This window comes from Panthera leo, chromosome B4 (assembly GCF_018350215.1).
Source record: "Panthera leo isolate Ple1 chromosome B4, P.leo_Ple1_pat1.1, whole genome shotgun sequence".
Taxonomy (NCBI): Eukaryota; Metazoa; Chordata; class Mammalia; order Carnivora; family Felidae; genus Panthera; species Panthera leo.
In genome coordinates this window covers 19,133,521-19,151,640 of record NC_056685.1, presented here as the reverse complement: position 1 = coordinate 19,151,640, position 18,120 = coordinate 19,133,521, and the positions used below count along the sequence as shown (strand labels likewise).

The window sequence follows — 18,120 nt, the reverse complement described above, 5'->3', positions numbered from 1 at the left end:
TTCATGGTGTTCTGGGTTCTATTGAAAAGTCTCCTTAAACTTAGGACACTGGATCAAAATATTATGTTAAAATCAATTTGCAGACATTGTCAGATGCTTTCATTCAAACTAGAATAAGGTGAGATTAGCTAGATTAATGCTCCTTATAGAAAAACGACTAAGAGGAAGAAATATCTTTTAAAAAAAGAGAGAAAGATGTAGAGGGTTTTGTATGCCATTTTATTAGATATCCTCCCCACCCACCCCTTACAAATTTTATGAATGAAGACCACAGAGGAAGTTTCTGGAAATGCATGGACCATGCCATGGAATGGTGAGATCCTTCTCACCAGGGCTTTTTCACGCAGAGGCTCAATAATCTCTTATCACAGAAGTAATACAGGCTACCCAGGTGTCTGAACTCAGGAGATGTTTGACAGCCTACATTTTATCTGTAGTGGCTACAGGGTCCCGCCTCAGGAGCCTCTGAGGTGTCTATGCTATGGGGTTAGAAGTGCCATTTACCCAGACAGTAGTTCTAAATTCTACTGGAAGTTAGAAATGTATACAGATCTCATGCATATATGTGACATAAATATATACTATCTTATCAAATGTATAGGATAAACGTATACACTACTTTTATAAACATATTTATATATATGTGTATAAGACTATTGCAAGGTGGGGCACCTGGGTGGCTCAGTCAGCTAAGCACCCAACTCTTGGTTTTGGCTCAGGTCACGATCTCACGGTTTGTGGGATCAAGCCCTGCATCGGACTCTTGGCTAACAGAGCAGAGCCTGCTTGGAAATCTCTCTCTCTCCCTCTGTCTCTCTGCCCCCTCCCTGGCTCTCTCTCTCTCTCTCTCTCTCTCTCTCTCTCTCTCTCTCAATAAATAAATAAATAAATAAATAAATAAATAAACATTAAAAAAAAAAGACTATTGCAAGTTGTCCTCCATTAGTTAGGTGTCCAGTACCAAAGTGACTTTAATTCTCAAGGTAGGAAGAAAACAGTGTTAATTTAGGGACATGCCACACCATAATGACAAATCCTACGAAATCAAATTTATCGGAAAATTGATTGGCTTGACATAATTTTCCATTAGCTACTCTAAGTATGAAAATTAATATGATAAATTAAAGTTCGGCTGCCTCCAATTTGATGTAATCTTAATTCTAAACTGGTGCTTAGTGGCAGCTATAAATGAAATGACTTTTAATGCTGCAGGGAGAAAATTACACAGCCTTTTAAAGAAAGGGTTCTTTTTAAAATTGTGCTTGATGACTCGCCATTTCTATGATAACCCACTAAATGATCAGCTGCATTGGTTATGTTTATAAAGTCACAAGTAATACAAATTAAACCAGGCACCCAGAAAAAAGGAAATAGTACATGCTGTCTCCTTTTATTTAAGAAGAAGAAACAAATCTGATAAAAGTTTCTTCTTGGCTTAATAGACCTGGCCACCCATTAAACTCTTCCTCCTTTCCCCCAAAGTTATAATATAGAATGTAATGAAACTGACATAATGGTCTTTGTCGACTTAAATGGTGGTTCTTAATGGGTTTCCTGTTTAACATAACTAATTGGTGAAAATGTAAAGATAATGTTCATGAGAATTAGATATCCTGATGGATTAAGTCAATGGACAGATACTAACAAGATGAATCATCCCTGGAATAACATGGGGTGCTGTGTGTAAGTCCTGATAATCAACTAGACGTGCAAGATTGGATGTGAGAACAGAGCGGGGCAGAACCGAACAAGACTTAAGGGCATTAGTTGACAGAAATGTCAACATCGCCGTCGAAAGGAAAACATTGTCATCTATGGGTACATGAGTAATAGCGTATAGCACGGAAGAGGTCATAACCTGGCTTGGACAGTTCTAATTAGGAGAGGTCAGACCATATCTGGAACATTCTGGGCATGTTAAGAAAGAGATGGCCTAATTGTAAATTGTGCAGAGGAGGGCATTTAAGGGTATAGGGCCTCAGGGCCTTACTCTGTGCAGATGGTCTGGAGGAATGGAAGTCATTGATAGCTGTGCACCTACATTTGAAGTTCTGTCCTGAGCTAGACTCCTGCATGGCTTCCAGGGGAAGACAGATGGGGGTTTCATTAAAGGAGGAACTTGGTATCCCAGCTTTCACGATTTAGAGATTGTGATGCCCCAGGGTGAGTTCTCTTTCATGTAGAAGTTTTCAAGAAGAACTTGGTAAGGGAGCCAGAGAGGGGATTTAAATATTAATGGTTGCAACAGGTGGCTTTCTCTTTTTATGGTAAATTTCAATGATTTTATTTTTAAAAATTAGTTTTACAATTATCACTTTAATTCTCCAGACAAGTATATTATATCTAAGATAAACAAGTGGTTAATAGTGTTTATTAAGACCCATGAGGAGTTTGAGTTCATGAGAATATTTATCTTTATTAAATTTTTTTAACGTTTATTAATTTTTGAGAGAGAGAGAGAGAGAGAGCACACGCGCACATGAGTAGGGAAGGGGCAGAGAGAGGGAGACACAGAATCCCAAGCAGGCTCCAGGCTCTGAGCTGTCAACACAGAGCCCGATGCGGGGCTCAAACCCACGAGACGTGAGATCATGACCTGAGTGGAAGTTGGATGCTCAATCGACTGAACCACCCAGGTGCCTCAATTTTTATTTATTTATTTTGTATTTAAAGTTTATTTACTTTGAGAGAGAGAGAGAGAGCTCGGGAGCAAGTGGGAGAGGGGCGGAGAGAGAGAGAAAGAGAGAGAGAGAGAGAATCCCAGGAAGGCTGCATACTGTCAGCACAGAGCCCAACGCCGGGCTTGATCTCACGAACTGTGAGATCGTGACCTGAGCCGAAATCAAGATTTGGACACATAACTGACTGAGTCAACCAGGCACCCCATTTTTTTTAAAGTTGAGAATATTTAATAAACTCATTTATTCATGCATTCGCCAAGCATTTATTGACTTCTATACTCCATCATTCACTATGATAGACACAGGATATTAAAAGATATCTAAGAAGATATAGACATCGCTGTCAAGGAGCTTGTATTAGTAAAAAGTTTTCCTCAAGTTTAGCTGTATTCCTTTTCATTAAAAATTAGATCTTGTTTTGTTCTTGGTGAATACTCTTCTAGTTTTTCTCTTCAAATTGTCTTTATTCTCTTGTTTCAAGTTATTCTAACTCTATAAATATTTTCGTATTATAGAACTTTTAATATATATTTAAAACTAATTTTAAAATCATTCATTCATTCCTGTTTTATTTTCGTTCATTCATTCATTGAGGAAATAGTCATTCTTCCTTACTTTATGCCAGCACTATTTTGGGTTCTGAGCATTCAGTGAGCTAAGCAGTTATGTTCTAGTGAGGGAAGACCGAAAATCAGTAATTCTACAAAAAATGAGAGTAATTGAAAATTGCTAGGGAGAGACATAGGATTATAGAATAGACTAGGGGGAAGGGGTTTGTTTGTTGCCTTCTGGATCTTCTTTTTTCTAACTCTGTTGTTGAGTTTGGTTACTTCCATTTTTGAAGCAATCTTTCTCACGCCTTCTCTCCATCCCAGGAGGGAACAGATTGGAGTGATAGCAATGGATAGTGTTGGCATGATGCTCGTTTCTCTCCCAGAGGACATTATCTCAGAAATCTGCCCGCATGTTATATTTTCTCCCAAAGGTTAGGGCGTTTCATGAGGTTTATGTTATAATATAACCGTGCCTACGGAAAGTCATAACAACTAATTAAAAGATGAAAAAATTCCCCTATAAATGTCTGATCATTTCCCCCCACCGTGTCAGTTGCTTTCCCAAGATTTAAACCTTGGACATTTATGACCCCCAAAGGCTCACAGATTTGGAAGGTTTCCCAAAACTGTAGCTGAGATTCAAGCGAGCTGCATATGGGTGGGAGTTTCAGCGTACAGAGTTTTGAAATCAACAGTGAAGAGTTAGAATTACAAGTCTAACCTGAAGCACTAACATTAAAGCACTGTGTATACTCTCTCATTATAGAAGCTTAAGCGACTATGTCCATCATGATGGTATTCAAAAACACAAACTTCTAGCGAAAACACTGAACTTTAACAGGTAAGAATTTAACATACCCCTGAATGAAACTAACTGATGTGTGTTTTTTAAGGTTGCCTATAAGCAGAAACATGATGCTGCCAGAGGATTCTCAGATTATGCTCATATGAAGGAGCCACCCGAGATCAAACATGCCATGGAGGTCAATAAACACCAGAGTAATGTAAGGAAGCCGTCCCTCATGATTTTCTGGGGAATTGTAGTTCACCACATGAGGGCTAATGGATATGTTGTCAAAATTTAATTATTACAGCTCTCCTATTCAAAAAGGACTGTAAAATTTTTCTTTCTTTCTTTCTTTCTTTCTTTCTTTCTTTCTTTCTTTCTTTCTTTCTTCTCTCCTTCCTCCTTTCTTTCTTTCTTTCTTTCTTCTCTCCTTCCTCCCTCTTTTCTTTCTTTCTTTCTTTCTTTCTTTCTTTCTTTCTTTCTTTCAAATCTCTCCGTGTTCAGTCAGAAGTCCATCTGAATTATTCTGTCAAAAGCATAAAAACCTTGTGGAATGCCTTTAAAATGTCAGGCACTTACAGATATTAAAAACTGTGCTTTGGACCTGTTGGGTTATTAGCATTTCCCAGAGTGCCCTTGACTTGATGGTGAAGCTCCCATAGTTTCCAGTCTAGAATTACAGAAGAACTTGGAGAAAGGGCCCCATAAATCACTGATCCAGGGAAGAGTCACAAATGCTAGTGAGATTGTACCCCACTCCTGTTTCTTTTGGAATGTATATGAAGAGCAAATTGTCAAACTCAAGACCCATGGAGAACATGAAAGCAGTTAAACAAGCCCATAGAAAATGAAAATGAATTATTTTTTAAAATGTTTATTTATTTTTGAGAGAGACAGAGAGAGCGAGCGTGAGTGGGGGAGGGGCAGAGAGAGAAGGGGACAGAAGATCCAAAGCGGGCTCTGTGCTAACAGCAGTGACCCCATGCGGGGCTCCAACTCGTGAACCTTGAGACGAAGCTGGATGCTCAACTGACTGAGCCACCCAGGCACCCTGAGAATGAATTCTTTTATAAGTTAGCAGATTATACAGTTGTAAGTTAGCAGGCACATGAAAACCTTCATGTGTTTGTTCAATGACCACCACTCTCCTGGTGGCCTAGAAGAATAGTTTCTTCCTGAGATTTCAGTGGAAGCCTGTTTCTCTCCCCGTTGTCAGTTCTTTGCTCTCTAGAAAGAATGCAGGAACTGTGTGTTTGGGTCTTTATGGGTTAGAATCAGTTACGATAAAGGTGTCTGCCTTAGCTGGGTCAAGAAACTCCCTTTCTTTGGAAAGTACCTGATACATCTTGGTCATCTCACGTGGGCTCTGTCCCACCACTGCGTTCCTTTATTGAATGGTGCTTTGCTGACTCTGTCCCCAGAGCCCCGGCTGTTCAGTGTCTCTTTGCAGGTTGGCAACAATTATCTGATATTAAATTGTAATAGGTCAGTGCTTAAGTAAAAACTGAGCGAGGTTTTACATTTTAATTCAAATGTGTAAACACATGCCAATAACAAGACAATTTTCTAAGATGCTTTAACCTTGATAAGAGATGAGGAAGCTACGTGTCTGTAATTACCAGCAAGGCCATTTTAAGGGGATGCTTTGTAAGAACGGTTTGCTTACAGAATGAGGATCATAATCATAATAACTACCACTTAGCGAGCCCTGCTGCACGGCAGGAACTGTGCCAAGACCCTGATCATTTCCAGTTCTCGCAAAGTCCCTGCACTGCATCCCAGTTTGTAGATGAAGGAAACGAGACCAAAGAGTCAAACTCCCAAGCCCACGCTCTCCATTACGCCCTGCTACCTCCCTCTTAAAAGTCACTGGTTACTGGTCAAGGTTTTACGTGAAATTTTTTTTAAATGTGGGACCTAATAGGTTATCATCAGAAAGTAGATGAACAGATTCAAGGCACTGCGGGAAAGAAGGTGGCGGCGGTGGTCCGGGAGGGGCCGGACCACACTACACGGACCCTCGGGAAGCCTTTTCCAACTCTATAATTCAATGAAATTCAAATACGGAAGTTCCTTATCATAGAACCAGGGTTATTATTTTAACTGTGCCTTTTCTTTTAAAAGGTCTTTGATTGAGGGATTGAGGGAATAGAGTATAAAGGCCTTTTCTCTTCCATTCAATACTGTGTACTTATGGGAGAAGGGTGTATTTACTTACACTCCTCTGCCTTCTCGGCTCAACCTTTACATGCAAAGTTTGTACATATAATAGGATTTAGAAAGTGTTTAAGACTATTTGCTCAGATTTAAAGTGAGAATGATATTTGTATTCTACCTGTGAAGTAGTTGATATTCCCCTAGAGTCAAGGCACTCAGAATAATACATTTGTTGTCCCTACAATATGAGATTTAAACCTAGGTCTGGAACGCCCCAAGAAAGCAGGAACTTCTCTTGGCTCGTAGGTGAGGCGACCGCATCTCCACGGTAGACGACACCCTGTCTCCCATAAAGCTTCAGTCCGGTCACCCTCATCTGCCCAGAACTAACTAACAGAATGACCCTTTCGTAAGGTGGAGTGCCGCTTTACGTTGTGCCCCGAAGTGATGCGATTTAATGTAAACTAAAATGTGTGGCACATGTACATCTGATTTACCTAGAAGTAATGCAAAGAGGCATCCTGGCTTGCCTTTTTATGTTTCTCCCCAAAGCAAGTGAGTTTCCACTCTCTGTTAAGAGAACCAGGAAACCAGGACAGCTGTGCTTTAAGCCTTGTAATTTCTGCCTCCTTTCGGCTCAAACTTTTATTAGAACATCCACCAATGGGTTTAAGGGTGTGATCTTTCTTTTAGAACCTCTCTCTCCCTCCGGCCTTGAGAGGAGAGGGCTTCGGTGAGGGCCATCTGAATCCTCACCTCTGCGTAACTGAGAGTTTCAAGAGGAAGGCTATTCTAGGGGTGCTAGTCTCTTCTGTCACCCCCAAATTCAGTGAGCACAGAACAGGGGGGAAATCATTTGTCTGAATACCCCCCACGGTAGCACATAACAGAAAAGGAATTCAGAGTCAGACCACATGTTGCCTGGATGACCTTGGACAGGTTACTTAATATCTCCAAATCTCAGCATTCCCATCTGTAAAATGGGGCAGTGATAATCTACCTCACTGGGCTCTCACGAGTATTAAATGAGATGGTACATGTGAAGGGCTTTGCAGAAGAGCTGTTCCATAAAATATGAGTCCTCTTTGGTCCTCCTCCAATTTTAAAGGGTGATCTGAGAGGTTAGGATGATTTCATAGTCTATTTGAAATAATTAAAAGAGCTTAGATTTAGAAAAGAGCCAACTCAATATGCAATTTATTTTAAGAAGCGTTTAGTTCAGAAGGGCATGTTCAAAATATTTCTGAACCCATATAACTACCTATCTTGTTGATACTAAAATCAAGAAATTATTAAAAACAGCCAATCTAAATCCTTTCGTATCTTAAGGGATGTACCCCTGCCAAATTCTTCTAATGTAATTTAGAGGAACTGGAGGTAATCTATCCTGTTACTTTCCCCTAAAGATGGGCTCGAAATGAAAACCCCAGTAACATGATTAGTTCTCATCAATCTTATCAGAGACGTGAAACCCAATAGGTCTGAAGGAAGTCAAACAAAGTTTGAATTGCCATCTTCAGTTTTGCAAGTAATGTGGTCTGTATAGACTTGGGGTGAAATTGGAGTGATAAACTTTTCCAAAACACCATATTGGTAATCAATTCAATGTGTATTAGGAGGAAGTATTCAGCAGGGAAACAAGAGACTTAATGTCCTTTTTGAGCATGATGTATATACTTCCTTGATGGCAATAAAAACTTATCAGGAGATACAATTTCTTTTCTTTTCCATCAGAAAGTGAAAAAGCTTAGAGATAAATCAGTAAAATGATACTGGAAAAACATTCGTGGTTCCCTGTGATTTCCTGGTGTGACTTAGAATAACAGCACTTCAGGACTTAGTATTAAAATAGACACATTAGTATTTTGTTCATCTCCAAGAGTAGTTAGTAATACCCATTCTGCCTTCTTTACAAGATTACGGTGGTGGTAAAATGAAGTCATGAGTAAGAAAATGTCTGTCAACTCTAAAATGATTTTTGTAAACAAGACAGGCATAAAAACGACAAAGATAAAGCTCCATATTCTACTCCATCTTTTAGGAAATGGAAAACTTTTGTGCCTTCTGATGAATATCAGATCCCGCATTTACTTGTAAATAAAAGGTTTACATTCTCTCAAAAAAAACATATGTGCAATGTAATATTTTACTAGTTTTTTTACGTACAGCGTGCCCAGACGGAAATAAGCGTACGATGGGATTTCCAGTCCATGCGCCTATCTGATGATACCTGGGAGCTGTTCTCATGTGAGAGTTTCCGATGACAATAAAAGTATTTCTTGAGAATGACTTCACCAGCGCTTTGAGATTATCACTAAGTACAGGCCACACGACTCACTTCCGTTCTGCAGACTTAAAAGATGTCCGTCCTATCTAGTCTCTTCTCACCAAGAATCATGTTACCCTTCAGCAGAGTAGCAAAGGGAAGGAATGGTTCTGGGCCAGTTGGATTTGATTTATTTAAGTCTACTCAAGTGAACGTGGTGAGCTAAGAAGTTCAAAAAGAAATTCTGATGGGATTAATCTCTCTCTTGGAGGCAACGAAGAACACATTGGACACTGCAGAAAAACATGAAGTGGAGATGGCATTCGTCGGGAGTTTCTAGAGTTAGCACCAGAACTCCGCCTCAAGTTAGCTAAGTAAAACATGAGAATTCATGGGTTTACATAATTAGACATTCAAGCTGCCTTCAAGTGTAACGATCCAGAGATCACAGTGTCGCCGGGACTCTTCCTCTCGACCCGTCTCGTGGCTTTGCTTTCGGACGGACTCTGTCTAGGTGGTCTCAAGATGGCAGCTGGTGTTTCCAAAATCAAATCGTCCCCTCGGCAGCTGATCCCAGAGAGAAAAGACAGTAGGTCTTTCTCCCTCAGCCTCGGATCCATCGGTGCCTCTGGCCCCCCCCCCCCCGGGTTACGTGTCTGCCCTCTTATCGATCATGGTTTCCAAGGGGTTGGGGTATCTGATTGGACAGACTGTCATGTGGCTGTTTCTGTCATCGAGAAGGTAGGCTGCATCGGACAGCCCCACCAATTCACGTGGAGTGACGGAGAGGCAGTTTCCAAAGGAAAAATCCCAGGCGGATTAGAAGAAAAGGATAAATGTCCATTACAACGGAAAATGACCCAGAGACGTGGGAAAGGGCAGGGAAATAAATTTAGTGGGGGGGGGGAGATAAGAGGAAGAGATCAAGCAGGTATAGTAATAATTCTAGGTGTTCCTGAAGAAGAAACCGTAATCATTCTCTACAGATATTATTAAAAAGGTAAGGAGTTTATCTTGGATACAGGATCAGCATATAAGAAAATGGTCATCGTATGAGAATTCCTCTATTGCCTTGGGTGGGACCTATAGAAGGAAACAATCAAACTTCATTGAAAGGTATAATAAGAGATTTAAAGAAGTGGGGAAACACACTTTCTCCTGGGAAGAGACTGAAGTATCTCTCTTCTCCTTTTTTCGTCCCTCCTCCGGCTTTTTTCCTCCTCTCCTATGCTCTGAGGACACAGTAGGGAGCAACACATTACCAAAACAAGGTAAAATCAGTTGCTGGCCCTCGAGCTTGCACGCATCCTGGGCTTGACGATTTTCAGGAGCCTCCTGTTTTCTCCTTCTTCAACATCGTTCTGTAGAACACGAGAAGTTTCTAAGATTCAAGATTCATGAGAAGACAGCCTGAAGAACGGAGACCGGTCGGTCCACTGTTCCAATACAGTTAGCACTTGGGGGTTTGAAGTCATTCCGGAAATAGGGGGAAAAAACCATATATATTCTTTGACCTTCCACTGCCAAACCTCTCTTCGGCCGTGTACCGTTTTTCCTCTTCCCGGGTTCGGACAGACTGCAGAACGGAGCTAAGACACGTTGGGGACACTTGAGAAATGGCAGGCGAGCCCCCCTCAAAGCCGGGCAGCCGGCACACCACCAAGTTCAGACATTGTTGCTCATGGTGCAGCCCAGGAGCTGGTGGCCCTGTGCCTCCCCACATGAAGCCCCGTTCCCGTGGGATGTCCCCACGCACTGATATTCTGGAAGATCTGACTAGCGACCGGGCTCCCGTGCTGCTCTCCCGTGTGGCTCTGTGCCGTCCGCTTGTTTGAATCTGCAGCTCTTGTCAATCTTCATATTTGTTTTGAGTCACATATGCCGGCCTCTAATTTGCAATTTACATGGATGATGGGGCCCTATTCAGAGTCCTGCTCCTGCTGCCTTTGTGCCCCTCACCTCTCTTCACGCAGTCATTAGGCTGAGCAGCATATAATTACATAACCCATGCAAAGCTTAGATTTCTGGAAGGTTGCAGCTCTTTTCAGAAAGTAAGGGTTTCCGTTTTTATCCTCATTCTTTTCTAAACAAAAAGACATTCCCCCCCTGTGGTTTTTGTATGAATGCAGTAACTTAGAAACAGTTAGTCTTGTAGGTGGGTAGTAATTTCGGTTTGTTTTCACCTGAGAGTCGGTTTTTGTTTACACAGCTTGTGTTTAACTGAGCGCCGGCTGAGGTTGATTGGCCATTATTGGAGCGGGAGCGTGTTGCTATTTGAAGCCAATGAAATTGGCTTAATTTTAAATCCCGAAGGATTTAAAATTCGCCCAACAATATAACTCAGTTTCCAGCCCGTTTTCATGTTTCTTTTGCTACCCGTGTGCACAAAACCTACCTGAATTACTTGCTAAGGTAAAGCCTGTGAAAACAGAAATAGTGAAGAAAACAGATGCTCTTGCTGAAATTACGCGAATTCTATCGAAGCTGTGTTTACTTGTTAGATTCATGATTATAAACACAGTTTAAAAAAACAGTCTTGGTGGTGAGGCAAAAGCAAGCCCTTAAAAGAATAAATAGAAATGTATGTAAACATTTCACCGAAATGAAATAATATAATGCGTAGGGAGCCTATCAAAGTATTAATGCATTTTCATTTCTTGTACCTGATAATTATTTTTGAAGGAAGTAAGAAAGTACAAATGGTTTTTAACTCTACAAGACTGAAAGGAAAATAACAAGATACATTGATATTATCTAGAACACTGCCTTATATAGATCAACAGGGGAATTCATTAGAATGCGGATTCTTGAGCCCCATTTACCGGAATTCTGTTACGTAGGGTTGGGGATGGACCTCAGGAATCTAGTTTTTTTTTGTTTTTTTTTTTTAACGTATATTTATTTTTGAGACAGAGAGAGAGCATGAACAAGGGAGGGGGAGAGAGAGAGGGAGACACAGAATCGGAAGCAGGCTCCAGGCTCTGAGCCATCGGCCCAGAGCCCGACGCGGGGCTCGAACTCACGGACCGTGAGATCGTGACCTGAGCTGAAGTCGGATGCTTAACCGACTGAGCCACCCAGGTGCCCCAGGAATCTAGTTTTTGAATAAGTACCTTAGATGATCCTACTGTAGAAAATTCACAGGCAGCATTAGAAATATTTGTATTGTACGAATATAAATAATTGTGCATTTTGTGTAGATGTTCAGTTGTAAGTTTCTGTGTCTTACCTTTCTACGCCTTGAAAAAATGAAGGTGGGTCTTAAAAACGACCATTGCTGCACTCTTTGCGTTAGAACTTTAATAGAACTAATGTAATGGACAAATCAATCAGCCCCTGGTGACATTGCCAGGTAGAATTACATCTGGAAAATAGATAAATATTCCTTTAACTTATGACCAACCTCGAGAAACAGAGAAGTGGACAGACTGGTGAGGTGTTGACCGGGGCAGGGGGCATTATACTAGTTTTGGTCTGGTCTCACTTCCTGTTTGTCAGTCGAATTCAAATCTGAATAACCACCATCACCTAAAGTAGGTTTGATAAAATTTACATATATTTTTCTATTTTCCATGCTTCAGTTTGGTTGCATCTCATGTGCATTCAGAGAATGAATGTTCCTTAATGTAATTGCTTTTATTTTTTGGACTCATTGTGATGGTAGTTGCTAGAAAATAAAACTGTCAGTAAACATGACTAGTCTTCCCACACACGGGCATTTTAAGAGTCCAGTCAGAAAAAGAAGAGAAAGCCGGAGAGGAACAGCTTCACACACCCTTACCCCAGGAAATGATTTTCTACTTTCATGTGCTGGGCTTATCCTGCATCCACTGGGGGTCAAGACTGTGTGATGGGCAAATTAAGGCCCTTGATGAGGATATTCTGTATGTGACTATGCACATACACACATACCCACGTTGACATGCTTATCAGAGCGGTCTCTGTAAAATCCTGTAAGACTGGTTTTGTGCCAAAGTCTTGGGCTCACATTTTTTTATGTTGTATGAATCCAGTTCATATGCAGTAATGCTAGTGAGAGTTAGGTATGGTAGAAAAAAGAATGTATCTATTCAAATAAAGGTTGTGCTTAAAAAAACTTTAAAAAACAGCTCGTGGTCGGTGGGTTCTCTAAGATGATTTAGCACAGATAAATGATTTTATAGACATTAAGTCTGGTAGTTATATAAATTTACTAATTTCTTTTTCTTTCTTTCAATCAAAACTGCCTCTTGGATCAGATTTCTTATAGAAAAGATGTACAGGACACCCACACATACAGTGCGGATCTCAACAGACCAGACATCAAGATGGCAACGCAGATCTCCAAGATCATAAGCAATGTAATCTCTCTTTCTTATCTTGAGCAGAAATGATTTCTTATTTTTTGCAGGAGACAACCTGTGGCTTTGGTAGTTGAATGGTTAATTGAATTGGTGAAATCATGACGTCTCAATTTTTTTTTTAATCTGAATCATCCACTTGACTATGTAGGTTATTCAGGTATATGCAGAAACTGCTCAAAGTTGCCTTCACTATGGCTAATGCTGCCATACTTTCAGAGAAGTAAGTGCTGTGCTCGCATTCAGATGTCTCAGCCTGAAAGTCAACTTTGTCAGTCATCTGGTCTGATATTATCTCTCACCTTACCTTGTCCCGAAGAATATCACTTGGCCTTATTCCCATCGCGTTCCTGTTAATTGTGCAGATTCTTTTTAGCCACCATTTACCCTTGTACATTTTCTACACATCGTGGCTGTTTTCTTATCTTCTCCAAGATATCCTTCTTGGTTAATACCATTTAACTTAAACATACCTTTGCACCTTGGTTAAAAATGATGACCTAACACAAACCAAATATTTGAATAATGTAGACTATATTCACCTTAAAAGTCAATAACTATTTACGAAATTTAACTTCATGTTAACCAAACAGGGCTAAATTCCTGAGATCAAGCGAGCCATACAGGCTGTCTGCCTGCAGAATTTGGGATCTCAATTATCCAGAAATTTCTTCTAATATTTTTTTTCAGTGTTTATACAGAAACACAATGATGACAATGGTGACAGGGTACAAAGATTCAAACTTGGTAATTATTTTACTACAAAAGGGTTGAGTTTATTTATATAACCACACGAAGTCAATTTCTGCCCTAGCAGTCAGCATTTTATCATTTGGTGGATTGTAACGGATGTTTTTTTGTGGACTGACCATCTATTATATTTTATTTCAGCTAATGTTAATGTAATGCTTCATTGGAAAGTAGAAATATTTAACATTCTCATATTTATTCATTTTAGGCAGAGTACAAGAAAGGGCAAGGAGTAATGAATAAAGAGCCTGCTGTAATTGGAAGACCAGATTTCGAACATGCTGTGGAAGCTTCTAAACTTTCTAGTCAAGTAAGACTCGAGTGATGACTCCACAATGATTTGATTGAGAGATTTTGTTTCTAGTGGCACAGGAGAATATTTCATCTTAGATAATATCTTTAATTGCAAGACTATGCAAAGATAATGTTTCTGAAACTATTTCAGATAGGATTGCAATAATTATAAATTTCACTAAGGCATAAAAGTAAGTCCAATTGTAAGCATGAGACAAAGGTTTCTTTTCTCCAGGCTCAAATTCTAACCCTTTTTAATGAGGTGGGCTGTGTTGTCACATTTCCTAGGATTTCGAGAATTCAGCAATCCTGATACCAATTAGATTAGATCAATAATTAGATTGCTATCTATGTATACACACATACACATGCTTTGTAACTTGGTAGTAAAATATCAATTTCCGAATGCTTTTGTTTAATCACAAGATAAGAAAGAGGTGAGACACATGAAGGAAACTTTGAAATCTTACTGAAGACCATCAAATAAGATCTGCATATAAAGGCAGGTCATGCTTTAGGCTGAAAGTCTCGGCAGGTAAAAATTGCAGTTCTCCCCAAATGAATATATAAATGTCATGCAATTTCAATGACAAGCCAGTAGAACTCTTTTTAAGTATGGATAAATGATCTTAGAGTTTGAATGGAAAGGAAATGCCTGAGAATAGCCTTTAAAAGTATGAAAATGAAGACCAGTGAAGAACTTTAGTTGTGAGTTACCATAACATAATATAAAACCACTGAAATTAAATCAATCTGGGATTAGTACAGTAAGAGATAAAATGATCAGTAAGCTAGCATAGGGAATCCTGAAATAGACTCCAATATGTATAAGAATTTAATATACGATGAAAGTGTTGGTTCAAGGCAGTGGGAAGAAGTTGTATTAGTTAATAAATGGCGCTGACATAAATGTCCATCCATCAGAGTAAAAATAAAATTGGACCTGAATCTTAAACTACATACAAAATGAATTCCAGATGGATTAGAGATGTGAATGTAAACAATAAAATAATTTTTTAAATCTTAAAAGAAAACCCAGGAGAATATACATAGCACATAGGGATAACAGAGTTGTTCTTAGATAAGACCAGAGATCCAGAAGCTATATAAGGAAAGTTAGGCGTATTTGACTATAGAATTAAAACTCTCTCAATGGAAAATGATAATATTTGCCAGGTCAACAATAGTAATATCAAAAGCGATTTTTATACATTTACGGTGTTTTCAACTTTGACAATACCCGTTCCTCAAGTTGCAAAGTTGGATTACATTTCAAAATGGAGAGGTGTAAATGAGGAAAACTGTGAAACCAGATAGAAGAACATGATGACATTTGCACCAATGAGAAGACCTATTGTGCTCTAGCTCAGGTGTCTCAATACTCAATATTGTAAAAATGTTAATTCTTCCAAAATTAATGTTAAAAACTCCATGCAAGGGGCCCCTGGCTGACTCACTTGGTGGAGCATGTGACTCTTGATCTCAGGGTCATGAGTTCGAGCCGCATGTTGTGGGCAGAATTTATTTTAAAAACTAAATTAAATCGGGGCACCTGGGTGGCTCAGTTGGTGAAGCATCCAACTTCGGCTCAGGTCACGATCTCATGGTTTGTGGGTTTGAGCCCTGAGTCAGAGCTGTCAGCGCAGAGCCTGCTTGGGATTTTCTCTCTCTCTCCCTCTCTCTCTCTGCCCCCCTCACACACTCTCTCTCTCAAAATAAATAAACGTAAAAAAAATTCAACAGGTTAGATGGTCTATAGAGAAGGAAGTGTCTGCGAAAGGCTTTTTCTAATTTTAATTTTTATTTATTTTTTAAAATTTATTTAAAAATTTTAAATTTTATTTTGGAGAGTGAGAGTGAGCGAGCGTGAACAGGTGAGATGGGCAGAGAGAGAGGGAGAGAGAATCTTAAGCAGGCTCCATACCTAGCACAGAGCCCAATAAAGGGCTTGATCCCATGACTCTGGGATCATGACCTGAGCCAAAATCAAGAGTCAGGCACCCAACTGATTGAGCTAACCATTCGCTCCTATTTTGATATTTCAGATTAAGTCACCAGAAATCCTACCATGTGATCCTCCCTGGGTTTTTAGGCAGGTTAAAACAAAAAAAATTCAACTCCTTTAGCAACTGTACAACCAGATACCTAAGCAGATCGTAATTTGCAAGTTACATCTTTATTTTCCCCGTGACATTCTTGCTGCTCTCATAAACTCATGAGAGAAAAAGGAAAACTGGGCAGATGAATATAGAGGACTTCTGGAATGAAGGCGACACGTTCCGTGTGTGTATTTTCAGGGGGGTGAACTAGAGTCGAGGGCAGAAAGTGTGGTTTCTTATTTTCACTGACAATTCGACCATCATGTATTGTCTTGCTCCTCACCTAATGACAGATTATAGATACAGGAGCACTCAAAGGCAAAGAAATGCCTAGAAAGGAAGTGACTTAGGAAGGCAGGAAGCAGAGGACCCCGGGGACAGGTGCAGGAGGGGGAGAGCAGATAGCACCAGGAGCACTGAGAGAGGAGGCGGAGAGGAGGTAATGCTCGCAGCGTATAGTGGAAAGACCTGCCTGATGAAGGGGTGAGAACGAGAGGGCAGGGGGCAGAGTTCTTCCAAGTAAGCAGTAAATTGTCCTCTGAGGGGTTGAGACTGGGAAAGGTGATGGAAACCCAAAACCCTTTGTTAACTTGTACAGCAGCTTTGCTGCCATACTTGTGAAAGTTTCCTTTTTTAAAATCTGGTAGGCACATAAAATGATGGTCAAGTAATCGGGAGAAGATGAGTTAAAAAAAAAAATTAAAGTGACACGTCGCGTGCCAAGATAATGAGATTCGTGTATTTCCGGGTATCTCAAATGTTAGTGGGGTAACTGTTGAAGCCATCATCTTACAAACTTCTTTTCTTTTCTAAGATTTTTTTTTAAAGTTTATTTTGAGAGAGAAAGAGAGAGAGAAAATGAGTGGAGAAGGGGCAGAGAGAGAGAGAGAGGGACAGAGGATCCGAAGTGGGCTCCAGCAGAGAGCCCAGTGTGGGGCTCGAACTCACAAACTGAAATCATGACCTGAGCTGAAGTCAGACGCTTAACCGACTGAGCTACCCAAACACCCCCTTTTTCTAAAAGATTTTTTTAAGTGTATTTATTTATTTTGGGGGGGGGAGACAAAATCCTTTTACGAGCAGCTGATTTGTTAATATATTCATATATTGTCTTTATTACTGGAAATTTGTCTACATGGTGAATGCAATTCTGTTAGTTTTATAACATCAAGGAAAACTTTTGTATTTATAATAACTAGTGTTTGTTCTAAAATTGCATGGGATGTATTGACAAGAATGGGTTTGAAACATAAAAAGTACATTTTAGATTGCCATTAAAATTTAATTATAAATATTGTCCTCAAATTGAATGGGGATGTTAATTGGTTTGGAGAATCTCCCATTCTGTCTTCCTGGCAAACACTCTCCCAACCAACTTCTTTACCCCCAAATTTTGGCTTCAGTGTCGCATCCTTGACTTGCCAATTTAAATTGTATTGCTCCCTCCCCTTCATTCTCAGTTCTGGTTCTTTATAGTTCTTAACACAGTCTGTATTAGTCAAAAATGTGTGTGTGTGTTTGTGTGTGTGTGTGTGTGTGTGTGTGTGAAATATCTCCTTTACTACCACATAGCAGGCTTTATGGGGACAGGGTTGACATGTGTTTAATTCATCATTACAGAATAGCACAGATTGGACTTCAATAAATATACATAGACTGATTAAACAAATTTCTCTAGATCATTCACAGTTGGTACAAAGTAAGATGTTATTTTGTTATGAAAATAAGGACAGGGATATGATTTTGTGTAAAATTCAGATCTGAAAATACTATTGATTTTATGGCAAGTTCTACATAAGAATCTGGATATACTATCTTCCTTGATAGCTTTTAGTTTAATTTCATCCAAACTTGGAGAGAATTGGTGCCTATAGGTATATGGCATTGTGTTATTTGTTTATGCTTCATTTTCACTGATAATGAAGGTATACTTATCAAATTTTCCATTTTTCCGCTAACATTTGTTTCTGTGGCGATGATGAAAAGCTTTCTTTTGGAGTCTGCTTCTGCTTTTTTCTTCCTTTGTCTGGAGTCATAGGTGGGGCTGAAGTCCAGCACCCCTCGTGGTGAAGCTTTGAACTACTGCTTTAGAAGTCAGGCTTCAGGCCATTGAAACACTGCTTTGTCTAGATGCAGTTATGAGGAATGATTTAAGTTATATTATTGTAGTTTAACAATTCCAGTGTTTTCTC

The 18,120-nt window shown here is 39.7% G+C and overlaps 1 protein-coding gene across 1 annotated transcript in view; it reads left to right on the top strand.

Moving 5' to 3' along the window:
• Positions 1–18,120, top strand: part of NEBL (nebulette) — a 106,829-nt gene that overhangs the window by 11,448 nt on the left and 77,261 nt on the right. The window contains 3 exon segments of the mRNA XM_042945058.1: positions 4,129–4,239; positions 12,684–12,785; positions 13,744–13,845. Of these exon segments, the coding sequence (XP_042800992.1) occupies positions 4,129–4,239; positions 12,684–12,785; positions 13,744–13,845 (315 nt within the window).